At 47.8% G+C, this 20,333-nt stretch overlaps 1 protein-coding gene across 1 annotated transcript in view; it reads right to left on the reverse strand.

Moving 5' to 3' along the window:
* The window catches only part of MPHOSPH8 (M-phase phosphoprotein 8), a 284,316-nt gene that overhangs the window by 117,071 nt on the left and 146,912 nt on the right, over positions 1 to 20,333 (reverse strand). The window contains exon 5 of the mRNA XM_086935216.1: positions 13,100 to 13,351. Coding sequence (XP_086791342.1) covers positions 13,100 to 13,351 — 252 coding nt within the window. The remainder of the gene's footprint in view (positions 1 to 13,099; positions 13,352 to 20,333) is intronic.

Here is a 20,333-nt window from a genome sequence, read left to right on the forward strand (position 1 = left end):
CAGGGGACGGTTAGAGAGACAGTGAAGGGATTGGAAGAAGGCCGAACCCATTTGTACCTATTCATCGTAACAATGCCCATCGGTGTCCAGGGTGTTAGATGACCCTACGCAGGACATGCAAACACCTGCCCCAAATTACAAAAGGCTTTACCCGCATTGTCTGTCACACGTGACACCCTCAACCATTCGTGTTTTTTTTTAACAGCACTTTGCAAACTGATACTAGCAGGTCTGTTTGGACAATGATATACAGAAAAAAAGGCCACAAATAGTTGTGGCTAAAAAGCTAGCAGCATTTAACAGGCTTGTTGAACCTGATGTTGTTAAGTCATTTGACGTGACAGTTACTTAGACGCACCGGGTCATACCGAGCTCACAGGTGTTCGGTTCTTATGTATAGGAGTTCGTTCATTCAGTCCATTCTTCGATCTGTGCTCCTGTTCACGACTAAAAAATCAGACTAGTCTCAAAAAGGCAAAGAAAAAAACAGATTTGGCTATGCTACTCACATACAATTTTAAGAACATTAAGAGGTCTGGCCACACACAAGCCTTCCATCCCAAATCAGACCCTCAAACTTACCCCCTCCCGACATCAACTATTACAAAGCCCCACCCACTGAAAGAAACGACCAGATCAACCAAGTCCCTAGATCTGAGGACTACTTTGGTCAACCCGATCGCACCTAACATCGACCCAGCACCCGTCATAACTGCTCCATCTCACCAAGTCACCTGCGCCCATGCCTCCGGTATCTTCTGCAGACACGAGTTCAAATGAAACTATGCTGCATATTTACTATAAACCTTTGCATATTCAAGCAAAGTGAATCTAGTTTTAGTGGTTAGAAATAAATAATTTCAATTATTATCCCTGAAGAGAAATGAGTTCCACTTGTTTTTCATTTCATTTGAGTTTACGCAAATATTGTGTAGATTTTAAGTGATAGGTCTTATAATGGAAAAAAGCACTGCATTACCAATGTATAGTATACCAGTTTAAATGTAGTGATTAGCTGCTGGAGGTAAACATGGTAAGAGGTGCGGTTGCCCCAGAAGATCGGGGCCACAAGTTCAGTAAACGGACAGAAGATACATGATCATACAGGTTGTCTAATGTGATTCAGTGACATAGTCCATTGTCGTCATTCAAATCTGCCACCGTGGAGTACATGGGGTACAAAGAACGCCCCTAGTAAGGAGTCAAACCTGAGAAATCCACAGAGATATGGTATTGTCGGGGCCTCATGGTGAGGATGTGCACCAATACAGATGTTGGAACAAAGAAAGATTTCTGCATTTCCCTCAAGTACAACCATGCGAGGTTTGAGTGTCCTGAGAGTGATCAGGTAACCCACCAGATCCTTTGGTATAATTTGGATAAGATTTGTGAGGATGGATTGTATAGCAGGGTGACCAGGGGCTGTGGGCTGTCACGCGTCATTGGGCAGATTATGTGCCGAAAACAAAAAGTGTTTGTCGCTGTGCCAGTCAGTCACTGCATCGGGTCCATCTGGACAGTTCTCTCCCTGTACCCGCGCCCCCTCCCAACACTTTAGCACGCTTTGGCTGCTTTGCCTTTGAGTCCCTCGTTCTGGGTGCATTTCTGTCTGAATTTGGTTCTCTCTGCGCGGAGTTCGCGGCACACGCACATCCTCGGACAGCTGAGCCCTGCCAGTGCCATGGAGATCCACTGGCGCAGATAGGGCCGGCCGAGTCCGCGGGTAGCACCGGCAGCGGCCTCACCTCGGCCCCTTCCTGGCTTCTGCGTGTTTTGGACCTAATCGGAGGTAAGTTCACGTTCACTGGTGTCCTTGAAGTGGTGTTGTGTGGAGGGTAGGCAGGGCTGCACTGAATCATACCTGCCAACATACGTGCTCCCGACTCTACTTATTCCGGCGGCGGTCGGGGGAAATGGCAGAACAAAAACGTCGCCAGTTTGCGATTCGGGGGTGTGTATTTAGCAGTTGAGTGACGGATGACGTCACGGCTTAAAAACTGCAAAAAACACGCGCCCGAATCGCAAAAAGATGGGGCTTGAACTGAGTGACGCCCCTCTCCTCCAATGGCTGGCCTCTGTTTAGGAAGCCAGCCAATGGAGAAGAGGGGCGGGTTCAAGCCCCCATACTGCCAAAACAAAAAATCGTATACTCCGCCCACTGCTTACGCAGTGCGACGCTAGTCCGAGACCTAAAAACGAGCTTAAAAAAGTACTGCAAGACCAAGCTGGCAAAAGTGGCCATCTCAATGGACCTTTTTGTTCAGAGAGCAGCACTTCGTGAACATATGACCTGATGCCAAAGTAGTAACGTGGCAAATGTCTAGGACAGGCACTCCACATACCAATGCAAAAGTAACAGCCTTGTCTCTGGTGGAACAAGCTTGCAGGTCCCCAGAGGGCTGCTTCTTAGTCAGTGCAAAGCTGATTTTGATTCAGAGAATGATCCAATGGGAGATTGCCCTTTTCTGCACAGCCTTGCCCTTCTTCACCTCAGAGAATCTAACAACAAGCTGATTGTCCACCTGATGTTCCTCATTACAATCAATGTAGAAACTTGCCAACGGAATCTATCTTTTTCTAGGAAGGCTAAGGTGGGGCGAAGCATATCAGGAGGGTGATCATTTGTCCGATATGAAAAGGAGTGACCACTTTAGGAAGAAAATAGGCTTGCGGCCTTAACACCAGTTAGTCTGTAAAGAATTGTGTATGGTGGGTTGACAGACAGGGATTGTAGCTTACTCACAAACAGTGCCAATGTTATGGTGATTAGGAATACAGTCTTGAGAGTGAAGCCACAATGGACAGCTGTGCAGCGACTCAAAAGGAGTACAGGAATGTGAGGACTAAATTGGAGTCCTAGTGAGGCCTGATGAAAGGTGTAGGTGGGAACCAATGCTGCAAACCTTTAAAATCGTATCACAACAGGTGACTTAAATAAGGAGGGCTGATCTGATAACTGTAGAAAAGCTGAAAGAGCAGATAACTAACCCTCAACAATGCCCAAAGCAAATCTTTGCTGGGCTAAGGACAATACAAAAATCTATAATTTGGTTATTTTTGCTTGCGGTGGGTCGATTTACTGCACCAAACCACAATCTGGCCCCATTGGCAGGAGTATAGTAATTTCGGGTCGGGACGATTTGCAGCCATGATGACAGCATGAGGAGGATGGTTGAATGCAGTCTTCTGTTGCTGCTCAATCTCAAAGGATGGAGAGAAGACTGCACAAGCCCTGGTTCAGGACTCTGCACTGCTGCGGTCACAGAAGATCCTCTCAAAGCAGCAGCCTAATCGGAGTCAGATGCTCATGCCCAGGAGTTCTGGATATCACACACACTTTGCCTAATCCACTACTACCAGGATGACTAAGGCACTGTTTAACCTGATCTTTAGAACTCATTGTAGGAGAGGTAGCAGCAGAAAGGAATAGAGGAGTCCAGAGCTCCCACCAAGGCAAAATGTGTCTTAAAGGGAAAGCAGTCTTGAGACCACCTGCAAGTAAAATTGCTGACATTGCACATGCCTGGAGGATGCGAAGCGAAAGACTGAGGGTTCTCCTCATTCACAGATGAAACCCTGCGCACCCTCTGTGATTAAGTGCCATTTGTGATCCATTAGATTTGGTGACTCAGTTCTTCCTCCCAGGCGTTTAAAGATTCTAACAGATTGTGAGCCACCAAGAAAAACCCCTGGTGATCCACCAACTTTAAGAGGCGTAGCGCCTCCTGACACAGAGCCCATGACCCTACTTAACCTACTTGTTGGAGTACCACATAGGGGTGGTGTTGTCCGTGGGGTGACCACCTGTACCAGCCTCCTTGTAACGGTAGACAGGAAGGTTACAGCCCTGCCGAGTGCCACGTATCTCGTGTTAGACTAACCCAGATTAATATTGTCTCTGCGTCCCACCAAAGATTGTAGATTAGAGCGCAAATGTGAGGAACTTGGCAGGGTTTCTGGAGGCTCAGCTGCAGCATTGGAATATTAAGCAGACTATCATCTGCCGGGCAGAAGTGCTGGTGAATGAAGGCGAGGTCCTTTTGGTTACAGCCCGATAACATGCAGGTCTCGATCCCTCTCTGCTGTTTCTTGGAGACTGGGCTAGTTGCCCTCCTCTTCCTACGCAGCAGTGGTTCAGGTAACAGTATATGTGTATGTTTCTGCCTGCTTACTGAAGTACAGTGAGTGTCCTGAAGGAGCCCAGTTAACAGCTTTTCTGCCACCTATTAAGCTTGTGGGTCAATCATACCAAGTAAAGTCAAGCCACTGCCAAGGTAACTAAATAAAATCAACTGCAGATATTACATTCCCAGCATGGAAAATTAACTCCCCTTCCTCTGAGGGTCGGCACTACTCCTGCGGACATCCCAGCAGCAGCGCCAAGCACCTTCCAATCAGACAATGAGGGCACTCAAGCCTTGGGTCAGGAGCTATTTTACTGCTGAGGTATAATGGTGGGTTGATCTTGGGGATAATGACAGGGGAAGGCTGCTAAAAGATTTTAATGAAAGTATTTCCTTAGGAGGCATTAATTGTCATAACCGCCTGGGGCAATACAGATGGGGTTTGTGATCCTGAGTTCTCACATTTCCTTGGTCCATGCATACGAAGTTTACTGAGTCCAGGTTTTTGATTTGCATACTGGCACTTAAAGCCCCTTTGTAGCCCTTTATAAAATCAGAACTACAAGTATCATAATGCAATTAAAAACCTGGACTGGATAACCTATACACACATGGATGTCGGGAACTTGAAAGCTCACTTATGCTCATAACTCCTAGGACCCTCAACACATATATGTTATTTTAGTTTCAGAAGCTGCTAGAATGCACACAAGAGAGCGAATGATGAGACTACATTCATTTTGAACAGACAAGTTGTACTGTTTAACACATTTGAATAACGCTCACTGATTTACAAAGCAAATAAAACAAGGCTATAAAATAATCTGACTAGTCTAATATTTAGAAGGGGGAAATAGAAATAAAAAACATTTCAAAACTTCCCAATCATTTTTTATCAGAATAGGAGTGGATATAACAGCAAGTGTTTTAAGAATTTTTCACCAAACTACTGCATTGCAAAACAATGAGTCAATTCAGAAATATGACTAGTTACATGTGGGTAACTGCTTTGTTCCACTTCCAATGAAGTGTCACACATAACAGATTAGAATGTCACATAAAAAAAACGAAAAAAATATCAGTTATTGGGGGAAATTTGCCATATACTACACACAGTCACTGCCCTGCTGGTGCAAGAGGATGCGCTGTATTGCTTGGTGGGGCATCGTAAACGTCCTAAACACCATAAGGCTCAATTTAAATTCTTAGACCTGGCTCTGTTACTAGCGATTAGAGCTTTAACAATGAGATGGAAGTCCCCCAGAACTCCTGGAATAGCAGTGTGGCAATCTGACCTGTTGAGATGGGGCAGAGCGGAGGGTGCGGCCTTACGCCGGGAGGAGGAGAGAGGACAGCGGAAGTATCCAATTGCACAAGATTGGGAACTTATGTTGTTGGAACTGGAAGAGATGGAACTGGGGCCATCACAGGTTGATGGGTTGTAAACGGAAGACCTATTAGTGGGTGTCGGAGCATGCAGTATAGGGCACAGGAGTACATAAATGTGCAGGTAATACCTAAAGTGATTCTGCACGATATACCAAGGTAGCTTTTTATCTACAGCATGAAGTGTTACCCATTGGATTTGGTGTGCCAGGAGACGTACAGGACGGGGGGTGGGGGAATGGAGAGGGGTGGGACGGATCACGGGCTTAGTCTATTATACGATCAACAATATACGGCTTGTGTATAACATGATGTGTTGCATAATGATGATTACCTAATTGATGCTTTCTTGCACATTTTATACAAAGACTATAAGACTCTTTTTCCTGATTTCTTCAGACACTGTAATTGCCAAGCCGCTATAATTTAAGCCGGTTGGGGAATGTTAGGGGCGAAAATTAAAAAGACTATTTAGTAAACGATGAAAATGATAAGATGTATGACATATTATGCAGTCGCAAATAAAAAGATGGGGGAAAAAAAAAGGTTCGTCCCGCAAAAATGTTAAAAAAAAACCCGAAAAATATGAAATTGTCACACATAAACAAACGTAAAACTTGCCATCTATGAGGCTATCAACGTCAAGCCAAAGGCCCTCAACTCCAGCTGGTTGATTTGGAGATGGCCCTCTGCAAAAGACCAGATGCCTCTAATCTCTATTCCTCCCAGATGGCCTTCGATTCCCAGAAATGATGCATCTGTCACACACTTTTGGGCTTTTAGAGGGGTAAGGAGAGGGGTCTTCCGTCGACCCAATCGCTATCCAGCAGCTGCAACTGCAAGTCTTTTGCAGTCTCATTCGACATCTAGACCGGATTGGAGACATCCCCTGGTGCTATGACCACTGGGACTTCGGATCCTATTGCAGAGACCGCATATGCCATCTGGATGGGGTGGCGCCTCACAGACAGCAGAATAATAGACAATTAGTGCGTTTAGGACGTCATGTTGCCCGTATAGGGATCGCTGGCAGAGGAAGGTTTTTTCAGTATGGGGCAGGAGCAAGCGTCTTGTGGTGTCAGCCAGGCGAGCAAGCATCCTGAATGGTCTACATCACAGTGCGTTTTAGCAGTACAGGAGATGAGGTTGAGGCATCACAATCACTCCAGTAGCGTAGAGTGCTGCAACTTAGCATCTGCTAGGGCCGGTCTCTGGGAGCAGTTACGTTCAGCCTCCCTCTCGTGACAACCTTGAAGGTGTCCCATTTGACTACCCTCAAGAATGACGAGGCATGGTTTTCAGCAAGTATTGGCAGACGTGAGAATCCTGAGAGACGTAGAATGCTGGTTTCTCCAGGCAACGCTTACGGAGGCGCAACATGGGTGTTGAGGGAATGGGGTGTTCCACTGCACATCCATTATGTACTCATCGTGGTTAGAGACCACCCGCCCAAGGTAACCAGTGCAGTGGACCAGGCCTAGTACTGAACTAGGTGGGGGGCAAGGCCAATAACTGAGTATTCTACATTTGCGGCCAGTCTCAGTCATGAGTCACCTCCAGCCAATGGAGATGAGGGTTAGAGCAGATTGTCTGCCATCTCGAGGGGGAGAGGCAGGGGATTTCTGGGACTCCTGACTGAAGTCGTCCGAGACATCCAAGTCGTTATCCGTGGTAAAGAAGTGCAGGCACTCCTCCCCATCCATGATCCGGTGTCCCTCCCAGAGGGATGCCGCTGCCTGGAGGGCATTGTGCAAGTCCTCAATGATCTGTTCCAGGTCTGGGGCCTTTGTGGGCAGAAAGGTAGGAGGAGGGACACGTTTAGGACGGTGTCACTTCTTGCACCGTGGCCAGAGTGGCCATGGGAGGGAGGGGGTGGTCTCCTCGCAGACACAGCATGGATTTCCATTTGATACTTGCCAGCCCAATTCCAGGCATTTGAGGGGGGACGGAAATTACAGGAAGTATTAGACCCCCAGCTGTCGGAGCAGCCACTTGACTTCCAGAAAGTGGGCTTGCTGTTGCTGTATCACCTGTGAGTAGTCCGAAAAGAGCATGATGATATTATCTTTCAGTTTCTGGGGTCCTATCTCGCGAGCTGCCCTTAAGATGATGTATCGATCTTTAAAGTGGAGAAGTTTAGCCAGCATCAGCCACGGTGAGGCCCCAGGGGGGTTACGGGGGGAGCACTGGCACCCTGTGCGCTCTTGAGTAGTAGAAGGGGTGAAATTCAATGGGTTAACAAAGTAACAAAACAAGTTCTCCAAGAATGACAACGGATCACAGCCCTCAATCCCCTAAGGGAAGCGCAGTAATTGGATGTTGCTCATCCGGGATCTTCCTTCCTTCCGCATCAGCCACCCTATCCTCTAGGATGCGGACGCGTTTCTGCAGGTCAAGGATGCTGCGTTGGTTTTCCATGGTTTGTGGCTGTATTGCAGCTAATCGGACACTAAGGCAGCCAGTTTGCTGTGGTCATCCCGCAAGAATTCCAGTTCAGTAACAAGGGAACCCAACTTAGTCTCCAATGAGATTCAGGAACTCTGAATGGCTGCCAAACCTGCATCTAGTTTGTCCATCGAGGTGGTGTGGGGGGCTGACTCACGGTCTGCAGCACTGGTGTGTCCAATACTAAAGTAGGTGGAACAGCGTCCAATGACTCCTGTATTGGCGTGGTAGAGAGTAGCCTGCCCATGACTGCACACCCAAGGACCACAGGTAATGGGTTAATCGCAATTGTGTAGGCAGCCGGGGACTTGTCACAGTGGAGGTAGGGGAGTCTATGTATCCATGAAGGTGGGACTAAGAAGGTCTAGGCGTTGCGGACCCCGCAATACTGCTCCGGGGCCATGCGGCCTGTTGTCTCCACCACCGAATCACAGTGGGTAGTGAAGTGAGAGGGCAAGCCCTCACCCAACTCCTCCCGGCTGGGTCCTTGTGGCCCCTTGTTCTGGGGGAGTATTGCTGTGAGACTGGGTGGGTGGGTGGGAATAAGAAAGCTCTAAGAGCGCAGGTCTTGATCACCGCTGAGGCTGCATGGAGGCAGAAGAATGGTAGCCCCTTCTGGAGTCAGCAACCATCACTCCCAGGGCCCTCCTAAGTCCTGCAGTTGATCCAGCCATGGTGGACCACCAGTCAAGTTGCAGCTTCCTCTGATCCCTCCCACCCCTCGCCACCGACGACCACCGGTCGCGTTGAGGCTCTCTCAGCTGCACCAGCTTGGTGGGGGTGGTTGTCACATGGCTCTACGGACCAGCCCCCCATTGGCATTCTCCATGCTCTGGGTTCGGCGGAATGGCCAGGCCGATTTAGAAAGGAACCACCACCTTGCCCCCACACCCGAGTCTGTCTCTTGAATCTCAGCCTTACAGGTAGCTGGGGCAAGCCCAGCTGAAGGATCCATACAGTAAAGGAGCCGAAGCAGAGGTTTAAATTCCAGTGGCCGCCATCATGGCCTGCCAAGCCACAACCTCAACCATTTTTTTAAAATTACGTTCTGTTCTTAAAAATTAGAAGGAAAAAAAGAACAAACTCTTATCTATTGCAATTGTTTATATCAATGATGCTGTTCAAATCAAAATGTGTTTGAAATAATAATTAAAAAATGTTCTTTTAAATATCATTTTCCTTTTTAGATCTCGCCTAGCAAATGCAGCGCATGAGCTGCTTCGCCTGGGTAAGGCTCTATTGTTGTCGTTTTTTGTAGCGAAGGGAGTCAAAACATGTGCGCGCCCGGACAGCCGATGTGCACGCTCACGGCATTTGCATCAGATTGGGCCCGGACAGCATATGGGCACGAGCACGGTTTGTCTTTCGGCTTGCAAACATGTGGGCGCCCGGACAGCCGATTTGCACGCTCACGGCATCTGCATCTACTTGTGCCCGGACAGCACATGGGCACAAACACGGCGTGTCTTTCAGCTTGCGTCTGGACAGCCAATGTGCACGCTTGCACGATCACTGCGTCTCTTTCAGCTTGTTCAATCTTATAACAAGCAAAGTTTTTTCGCCACCATCTTGCGGGTGTCGTATTGTGTTATTGTTCCTTCTGCGGCCTTCCTTGTGGTTGTTTGTGTCAGATTGCATTTGAATGGCTCCGTTGTTCTTTCTCTTCAAGCTGTCCGTGTTTCTCGCCTCCATCCCCGTTTTCAGTTGCGGGAGGTGCAGTGGTCGGGTTGTGAGTCCACGCGAGTTCGCTGCCACCTCAGAGTGACGCAGGAGGTGTGCCCAAGACAGAGTGAAGAGGCAGCCAGCTGGCAGCGTACAAAAGATGCCATTGTGCGGCTGCAGTTTCATTACTACAAGGTCACTGGGAAAAGCCAGGGAGGGAGCAGTGAAACACAGAGGCGGGGGGCACTCGAGCCCCTTTGTTGGTGCTGAACAAGTAGAACATGAGGGCAGCTGTCAGCAGAAGCAGGTGGACAGAGCCTGCCAGTAATTACAGGCGACAACAACTGCCACAAAACAAGCACTACCAAACTGCAAACACGCTGATTAGCATATTTCTGCTTTAAAGGCTCCTGTGATGTTGCCTCTGACGTGTGCTCGAATGCACATAAACGTGTGAACCCACACATCTGCTGTGCGTCTGTCAGAAACCAGAAGGCCTAATTATTGGCATCTCTGCGCTAGTAACTTTATTGGCACACAACAGGCGCCGTGCCGCTGTGTGCTCCTCGGAGGCAGTGTAGGCAACAGAACTGAAAGAGTGACATTGTTCTCAAGCTATGGAGCTCGTGCCAGCCCTTGCAGGCTATAATTGTCATTGTCAGGGGACTGATAATTTCTTAAGGCTCGATAGGCATCAACAGTCACCTGTAACGTAAATCATTTGAAGGCTGTGTTTTAAAGCATATGTGCAGAAGCACTGAGCGTAATCTGTTTATTGCATCTATTGAAAGTAGGAATGAAAATAGAACTACAAGTAATTAGAGAAGCCTGAAGTGGTTCGCATTGCCTGCCTCCTCTCCTACCTCCACAGGGATAATACATGGCTTATTACTCTTTATAGACCTTCAACTGTGGCTTTTGCAGTGCCATTTCTCATGTTTTGTAATAATAGACAAGGCCGTTTTGGTTGAACTGATAAAGGGTTAAATCCGAGCAGTGAGATACAGTTGCACTGAAACTGTACATTAGCAGAGTTGTTTGCTCTGTAAAGTCATTGCAACATGCAATTTGCAGGCCAGTAATAACCTGGGGCCTAGTAATGAATGTACTCACTCGTGCGGGGCAGAGCACTGTCTAAAGTATATACATTAACTTGGAATTTCTAGCCAGTGCATGGGCTGCTCACAGCACAGCTTGGAAACACTTCCAAGCGACCACAGGTCACTGCTTCTGAGCTCTGCACAGCTCACGCACTAACTTGGTGAAATCTAGATGGGGTAATCGCATAAGAGCAGGGACACAATTCAGTTGTGTAAAACTTGAGGGGGGGGGGGTGAGGGAGGCTACATGGAGGGATCCCACCCTCCGGACCCAGTCAGGAGCTCCTGAGGCCAGGGTCGGAGGGGAGCCTGGAGCTCAGGGCCACCCGCACCGCGTAGGATATGTTACCCCACCGACACAAATGTTCGCTTCAAGGGGGCACTTGTTCATATTAACGGCCCCTGAAGTTTGGTCTTTGCTTTGTCGCAGTGTATCGCAATACTTGTTCCAATTAACATACTACAATGATGCTCCCTCATTTCCACTGGCATGGTATTAACATGCTTATTTCTGCAGTGTCCTTGCATTCACTAGAATCTCTTTGAGCGAGTTGTTCCCCTTTGTAGCTTCACATGTATTGACAGAGATTGGACATTATTTCCTAGGGTGTGCAGCAAGGTCTTTCCTCTTGCACCCCCCTTTTCACAAATTGTGCCTGGTCTTGCACTAGGAGGCCTTCCTGCACAGAATGTAAAACTAGCACTGTATGAGCCCTTTCTATTAGTTGCCGTCCTTCAACTGCACCTCAGTATTTGTTATTAACTTGGCTTGATTAGCGGTCATTAATGTCTCTTTGGAAATGATTGGCATCTGGCGCTGCTCCAATTAATAAATGGATGCGCGTTCACGGGTCTAGCCCTCTGGAAAGGCTTCTCACCACGAAGAAAGCTGCACAGAGCCCACCAGGGCACTGAGTTAACATGCTGCGAGTGGCCCACGACATCAGGCTGATCATTACCTCTTTCAAATGCTTAAAGACACTGAACATACCTTAAACATGCCGACACACAAGCGATATGGATCATAACCCCCTTCTATTACAAATTAGTACTGTTAACTGTCCAATAAGTTGAAAAACACCACATTTGTTTTTTACGCAATGAGGTCCACAAAGACATTAATTTATTACGTGTTTAAAAGAGTTGTCGATCTTTGAACACTGGAGAAATGCTTGCACTGAAAAAATGCTCCAAAAATGTATGTTACTGTACATTTTTGGCGAGGTTTATTGGCACAAAATAGTGTTTATGACCACCTAGATTTGCGGCGGTGTCATTTCACCCGAATCAAAGGGGGGGCCAGAGAAATGACACGAAACTCTGTGAAGACCTGGTTGACATCAATGGAACTGAACTTAGATCTCTCGAAAAGAGTTGTTATATTCTGTTTGAGCCTTTTAACATCCCAGTGAGCGGGGTCACAAAGTATGGATAATTCCTTTGGGATACAGTTATCATGACAGATGTTCAAAATATCAGCCCACCCTAATCTAGACACAAAATCAATCAATTAATCGTACCTCACCAGAGCCATCCTAGAGAAAGAATGTTTCTATGTGGCAAATGTAACAAGCATTTGCAATGCAATAGGTCTCGCATTTATGTAAGTTTAAGCTATTGGTATTGTAAATAACAATAAGTTGTATTTATGTTTCAAAAGCCAAAACATAAATAAAAGGCATCGTCATTTATAATGCCAATAGCTCAAACTCAGGTAAAGGTGAGACCTATTGCATTGCAAATGCTTGTTTACCATATACCTGCTATCTCCAGACAATGGAAACAACAAGCAAGATCTTGAGACCACTGCCTTGAGCGTCATGCATGGAACTAGAGACTTCCAATATTTGTTTCTAGACTTGACCGTACACATTTCATCTTTCCTTGATGTTTTTTAAATGGAAAGAAAACAGCCTAAAAAGTCTAGCTTTAATTCAATTATAAAATGTGCAGGGCAAATGTATCAACTTCCGAAGCGGAGTGAAACTTCTGGATATCATACAAACAGAAAAACGTATTCATGCCCAAACAGGTCAAGCATTTATGTTTTAAAGTAGAAAAAAATTAAAGATTTTATTTTGATTCACATTTAATAGAAAGAAAAACTACAAACCACTCTTTGCTTCTTTCAATAATGCATGCACAAAGTTCTAATTAATAAAAAAGAGTCAAGGGAAATTCATGGCAATTAATGCACCCATTGGAGTGCGCAAGATCACGTTCATATAAGGTAATGCTCACCATCTATTCGGCACAAGACAACAAACATATGACCATGTCTCAAGTATTGGTCTATTCTAAAAGCAACGTATGCTTCCTCACAAAAGCATAAATGGTGCAGCAAATAATGACACTTTAGTTACACGTAAAGGTCCTCCTTACCAGCATTCTCTTGTATGTGAGACACTCTGCCTGTTATCTCTTGTTCCCCTTCAGCAGCAATAAAAGACCAGGTATCTGTTTCATCTCTAGTACTTCTTTGATTCAAAGCTTGTCTATAGTCTCTTGCTTTGCTCTCATCAGTAGCCTTTTCAAATGAAGAATCATCTTTTTTTCTGTAATTTTCATTGCATTCTGCTCTGTCTTCTGCAGTTACTTTAAACATATCAAGCGGGCTTTTCGTTTCCTTAAGATCTGAAATAATTTTAAACAGATTGCAAATTAAGTCAATGACCAAGGAAAGAATGGCTTTGCATATTTGTGAAAAAGTGTAATTAGTGCCTTGGTGACAGAGGCACACAGACTTTAATTAATCACCAAAAGGAAATGCACAGTCAATCAGTTACAAAAGTAGTGGAGTATTGTAAGAACCAAAAGATGAGAATTATGATTGACAGGATCACGAACAGTAAAGTCCTTGTAGTTACTTAACAATGTTATACACATAGTATTTAGAGTACCATTCTTTTCAATCTGTGGGGAGGAAGGACACCTGATATTCTAGGAATGGATAACATTGTGTACAAAATCCACCCTCACACATCTCCACATTAATTAGTAACAATAACCCCAGCCATGAGAAGGACATTTTTACTTCACCAGCAGGCATATGTGTGTGGCATGAGGTGCTTAGTAGACAGACAGAATAGGAGGTGTGCACCCCTTTGCCATCTCAGGTGCTGGAGGCGAAGTTAAGCACATTTTTCAGAGCCCATCATCTTGAAGATGGTGGGAGTTATCCAATAAGGGCTAGGACTATGCTCCCCTCCCACAGAAGGATGGCATAATAGTGAGTGTAGACACCCCAGGTAAGGATCCCACTTGTCCCTACCTGTTAATCCCCTGTAACACCCCTAAATCTAGTATTTAGGTGGCACCCCAGACTCCAAAATCAGAATCCCGATGACCTAAAAAGATCTGGAAACTACAGCATCACACCAGCAGAGATGACTAAAGACACCAAGTGACTTGGTCCCAGCCCTACTGGCCTGTCTGCAGCCTTGTGACTTCCAACGCCTTGGGAGGACAGCCTGTCTTTGAGAAAGATCAAGACCTCCTTTGGACAGCGAACCTGTTCAGAAAAAAACTGTAAATAAAATTAACTCAGCCCTGAGGAACTGCAAAACCGCCTCCAGACCCACCTCTGCACCCGACACCCGCGGCCCGAGTTCAAGTGGCCCACAGGTCCTGCAAGGGTTTTTCAGCGCTTCTGAGCCCGAGTCTACCGAGGGCTGACCCATGCCGGGCTCTACCTAGACTCCTGCAGCCTGAATCTGAAGACTCCCCCTGGGCCTAGAGGAGCTTGACCAACTGTGTCTCTATGTCCCCTAGCATCAGCCGCTGCTTTTCTCATGCAGCCTCCTGGCCAGCACCTACAGCCTCTTTCCAAAACTGATCTCCCCCATTGAATTACATTAGGTGCTTGATGCTGTGTTGGCACTCTGCACCTGGCCGTTACTGAGCCGATGAGGATTTAAGTTCGGTGCTGCCTTGTGGTCCCCCTGTACTTGCCTTAACTTCAGGAGATTGACCCCCGACTATGAAGATGTGCTGCTCACAGGTGAGTAAAGCAGTCACAGGAGCAAGACGGCTGACTTATTGTCAGTGAAATTGCTCTCCCACCCTCGCAGCTCCACCCTCAAGTGAGGACCTCCTGAGCCCCTGCACTCTCAGTTTTGGTTTTAGAGGCCCTCTTCCACCCGCAGGCTACACCTGAGCCTCATCCCTGGTGGTCCAGTGGACCTCTTACTCTCTCTCTTGCATTGCTTTTCTGCTTGCTTTTTTTTCCCTTTCACCTTCGTTTTTTCATCCTTTTACTGTCACTCTCTTTCTATCACTTTCTATTCTCCTTACACTTTTCACTGTTTTCTTCTGGGCACCTCACTCCCATTTCTTTTCCCGCCGCTGCTGCCCCCGCAGCCTCTGCCCCCCCTCGACCAGCCCAAGCCAGTTTCCCCTCCCCCAGCTGTTCCGCCCTCCACGACCCCTACTTAATGGCAGCCGCTGCGTGTCCGCGCTGCTGGTGCACCAAATACAAGCCTGTCTGCGCCTGTCCGCGACCCGACCGAGACCAGCCCCAGGAACCCTGGACCACCAAACCGCCAACGCTACAACCTAGCTGCACTCTATGCACTCAATCCAGGTCGCAACAACAACTGAAAGCTAGCTTCCCCAGCCGACAGCCACAGACCCTTCAGCTGTCACCGCTGCCGCTACTCCTGCAGCACCGTCAAAACCATGGATCCAGCACAACCCACCCGCAACAACGTGACCGCACCAAGACCCTGCAATGCATCCTCCTCCTCAACGTCCAATCCCTCCACAAACACACCACCGAAATCTGGGACCTCCTCCAGATCACCACCCCGGACGTCGCATTCTTCACTGAAACCTGGACCAACACCACCTCTGGACCCGACATCGCCATCGCCATTCCCCAAGGATACGGTAATTCGGGATCTCTTGGAAGAAGGACCGTCCCACCCGCCCCGGAAATCACCATTATCCACAAATCCACCCTTCGGCTGAGCACACTCCCCGACGAGCCCACAGACCTGATGGAACACCTACTTGTCAAGATACAGGCCAGCCCTACCACCACCCTCCGGGGCACCCTCATCTACCAACAGCATCGCCACGCAGGCCATCACGTCCACAAACTACACCTTGCTCGGAGACCTAAACTTCCATCTCGACAACCAACAAGCGCCCAACACCACATCCCTTCAGGACAACCCCCCAACATAGAACTCCGCCAAATTCTGACCGAGCCCACGTACTCAGCAGGACACACCCTCGACTCCATCTTCACCACAGGAAACTCCATCACTTTCAACACCACCACCGAACTCCCGTGGACAGACCATTGCTGCATCCATTTCACCTTCAAAACAACCAGCATCCACAGAACCCAGCACATGCTCCCACACAAAAATTGGACTAAATCACTGACGAACAGCTCACCACCTCAGTCGGCAACTCCACCCCAACCATCGCGGACAACAACGACCCCAGCACCGCAGCTCGAACCTTGCACAGACGATCTCCAACACATGGCCCCCTAAAGAAGAACAACAACACACACACACACACACACCAGGAAAGCCAGCTAGTTCACAACCGAACGCACAGACCAGACGCCGCCTTGTAAAGGCCTGAAGGAACTCCAAATCTACCGAAGCCCGCAACTTCAGAGCCGCCACTAACGCACACCACCAACTCAGAAATACAAGAAAGAAAGAGATCGAAGACAGAATCTCCACGCACGTGCACAACAGCAAAGAACACTTCAGCATCATCAAGGAGTTTGCCCAATCCATCAGCGAGTCTACAGACATCCTTCCCTCACAAAACCTCTGCAACAAACTCAGCACCTTCTTCCTCCACAAAAACAAGAACATTTATGACAATTTCAACGAAGACAGACAACACAGAGAACCCCCACTAACCACCTCCAACACCTTGAAGCCAACGATCTACAGTTGGGCAACCCTCACCACCAAAGACACTCTGAAGACGATGAAGTCAATCCTCCACGGGGCCCCCATGGACACCTGCCCCCGCCATATCTTCACCAGAGACGCCGACACCATTGACCCCATGGTTCGCCACACAATCAACCACTCCCTCGCAAATGCCTCCTTCCCCTACGAATGGAAGCACGCTGAGATCAACCCCCCTCATGAAAAAACCCTCAGCGGACCCCACCGACCTAAAAAACAAGCATTTGCAATGCAATAGGTCTCGCAGCATTAAAGTTTGAGTTATTGGCATTGTGTATGACAATGCCAATAGCTATAACATTTGCAAATGTGACACCTATAGCATTTGTAATGCAATATGAGTTAGCCAAGAAAAGCCCTTGTTACAAAATGTTTGGATATGTGACATTTTTCAGCAACTACACGAGCTTTTTATCTTATAGGGCAACTTTGCATTAATTATCTGAGAGTGGGCTAGAGAATGAACTGTAGGAAAAATGATCACAAGAAACCCCTTTCGAATCAGGTTGTGGAAATCCTTCTCGAATTGCAGATGATGAGCTGTGAAGGGAACTTAGCATCTTTGAGTCAAAAAGGATTATGTGAACAGATGTTTCAGGAAATGTTGATAATTAATTTTAGAACATTTCCACAACCGACATTCACACTTTTAACACTGGTATAAAGGAATTAACACAATTTAGCTCCAGGCTGCATCACGCTGGGGTTCGTGTTTAGGCTAGTAGCAAAGGTGAAGTTCAAAACAACAGTACCCAGTCATGTGTTCATCTTTTGACCAAATAAGGTCAAAAGGCTGGGATAGCTTTTGACAGGAAACGGTCAAGGCAAAGGGGCGAGGAAGCCTGGGTAAGAATGTTAGAAAGATTTTCAGTGCTACAGTTAATATTAGTAGTTTGCTGTTAGAGCACTCCCAGACAGTAATAAATAGGCAATTATCCGCCCTCTGCATCCCTATTCATTCTTTGACCTTATTGTATAAAATTCAGTGCTGCGTGTGAATCATTATACCAAAAATGCTTGCATCGCCCCAGTGCTAACAAAAGACATAAGAGATTGCTCCATGTATATCAAACACCGCGAGTCCAATTGTCATCAGGTGTTTGCGTTGGGAGTCAAAAGATTGGCTTACCATGCCGGGGGACTCTGTATTGGACTAAGCCGACATTGCCACACTGGAGCCGAAAACAAACGCTTTCTCTGCTCCGTTTCAATTGTAGTCTTGGATATAACATTTTGTCAGCCTTAATTACCACGCAGGAGCGGAATAAAGTGTATAATTTCTGTTGATTCATAATTATCCTGGGATATACTACTCCGCAAGAGGCTGGTTATATATGCCTCTTCATATATTTTGTACGCGTTATTGGATCTATGTTGTGGCAACTTTAAATTTATCTCTTCGTAAATTGGAGCAGTTGGTAATTTGGTTTCTGTGGCCAAGCTACAAAAACCACACAAGCAAACAATATAAAAAGTTGAAAAAGCAAGAAAAACGGGAAGTGGGCTGACAGAAGGAAAGGAATGTTGGGTGAGTTGTGGGGTAAATTAATTTGCATCGGCTTTCCATTTCATAGATTCAAATCATAAAATACACAAAACCGGAGCACCGTACACACCGGAATCCCGCCGCGGCCGCCCCGGAAGTCAGGCACGGTCGCCTGTGACGGGGGCGGGGCCACGTCCAGACCGGAAGAGGAGGTAGGCGAAGTCAATGCGTCTCGCGTCTCGCGGCCCGGGGCTCCTTTGAGCGGTGTAGAGCCCCGGGGCCGCGCCAGCAGGAGGTTGGGCGCCGAGTGCTGAGAACAGAGTCCTGGCCAGGTAAGTTCTAAAAGGCTGGGGGGGCTTGGTGCACTTGAGTGTGTGTGTGCACGTGTATTCTCGTGTGTGTATGTATGTGTGCGACTGCGACGGCGGGGGAGCCTCGGTGCACGTGTGTGTGTGCGCGCGTGTGTGTGAGGGGGGGTGTCTCTGTATGTATGTGCGTGCGTGGGCGCTTGTGTGTGTATGCGCATGCGTGTGTGGTGCTTGAGCTTCCTAGGAGACAGCGCCTGGTGGCCGCGCGCGTTCCAGTTTCAAATCACCTCCAAGGCGATGCGCGCGGCCGGCACTGTCTCCTGGGAAGCACAGTCGCTAACAATAGATCTCTAGCGAGACACAGCGCTGACGCGCTGTGTTTTCGCTACGAGACCCAACTATAAACCCATCTTGCTGCTCCTGTTCCCAGCGACAGTCATTGAGAAAGCCATCAACAGCCAACTCGCCACCTTCATCGAAGAGCACAACATCCTTGACTCCTCCCAATCCGGCTTCAGAAGGAACCACAGCACTGAAACCGCCCTCCTCGTTGCAACAGACGACATCCGTTCCCCTCTGCACAGAGAAGAGACAGTAGCCCTCATCCTTCCCAAACTTTCAGCAGCCTTCGACACCCCAACACACAGACTTCACAACGTAGGGATCCGGGACAAGGCCCTTGACTGGATCCACGCATTCCTCTCCGGCAGAACGCAGTGGGTCAGACTCCCTTCCCTTCCTCTCGGACCCCACCTGGACCACCTGCGGAGTCCCCCAAGGATCAACCCTCAGCCCCACGTTGTTCAACATCTACATGGCTCCGCTTGCCCCCATCTTCAGAGCCCAAGGACTCAACATTGTTTCATACGCAGAAGACACCCAACTCATCCGCTCCTTATCCAACAAACACAACACATCCAAACACAACTTTCAAGAAGGCATAGAAGCAGTCTCCAAATGGCTGAAGAGCAGCTGTCTAAAACTCAACACAGACAAAACAGAAGTACTCCTCGTGGGCCCACACCCGATACCTGGAATAACACCTAGTTGCCCACTGCTCTCGGAAGCCCGCCAACCCCCACGGACCACGCACGCAACCTCGGAATCATCTTGGACTCCAAACTCAAAATGGACCGCTAAATCAACTCCGTTGCATCCGCCTGCTTCCACATCCTCCGCCTCCTACGCAAGACCTTCAAATGGATCCCCCCTTCGACCACACACACCGTCGTCACCAGCAGACTTGACTACGGCAACGCACTCTATGCTAGAATCAACAAAACCCTCACCCGCAAACTTCAAAACATCCTGAACGCTGCCATCAGACTACCACATCACTCAGCACCTGCGCACACTCCACTGGCTCCCCATCGAGGCAAGAATCACCTTCAAGATTCTCACCCAAGCACACAAAGCCCTCCACAACACCGGACCAGCATACCTGAATAGCCGACTCACATTCTGCGCACCCCAAAGGACCCTCCGATCAGCCCGTCTCTCCTACGCCGTGGTCCCTCGCACCAGGAAGTCCAGATTAGGAGGCCGCTCCTTCTCCTTCCTCGCAACCAGAGCCTGGAACTCCCTCCCACTCCACCTCAGACAGACGACATTACTCCCCAACTTCACAAGGGACCACAAAACATGGCTCTTTTATAGATGGTGAGCACAACAGCAATATGCTACAGTATGTATGCCTGCTGAAGATGCATTACATGAGAGATGCAGTAAAGCACATGCATAATGGAGGCAAGAGCTGGGCGTATGTGTGCTTGTGTGGAGTAAAATACATGAAGGACGAAATCTTGTGCAGCGCACACATATTGAGTGTGTGTGTGTGTATGCAGGCAGAGAATGTTTGTAAATAGCACATCCTTGTACAA

Source organism: Lissotriton vulgaris, chromosome 8 (assembly GCF_964263255.1).
Source record: "Lissotriton vulgaris chromosome 8, aLisVul1.2, whole genome shotgun sequence".
In the NCBI taxonomy this organism is placed as follows: domain Eukaryota; kingdom Metazoa; phylum Chordata; class Amphibia; order Caudata; family Salamandridae; genus Lissotriton; species Lissotriton vulgaris.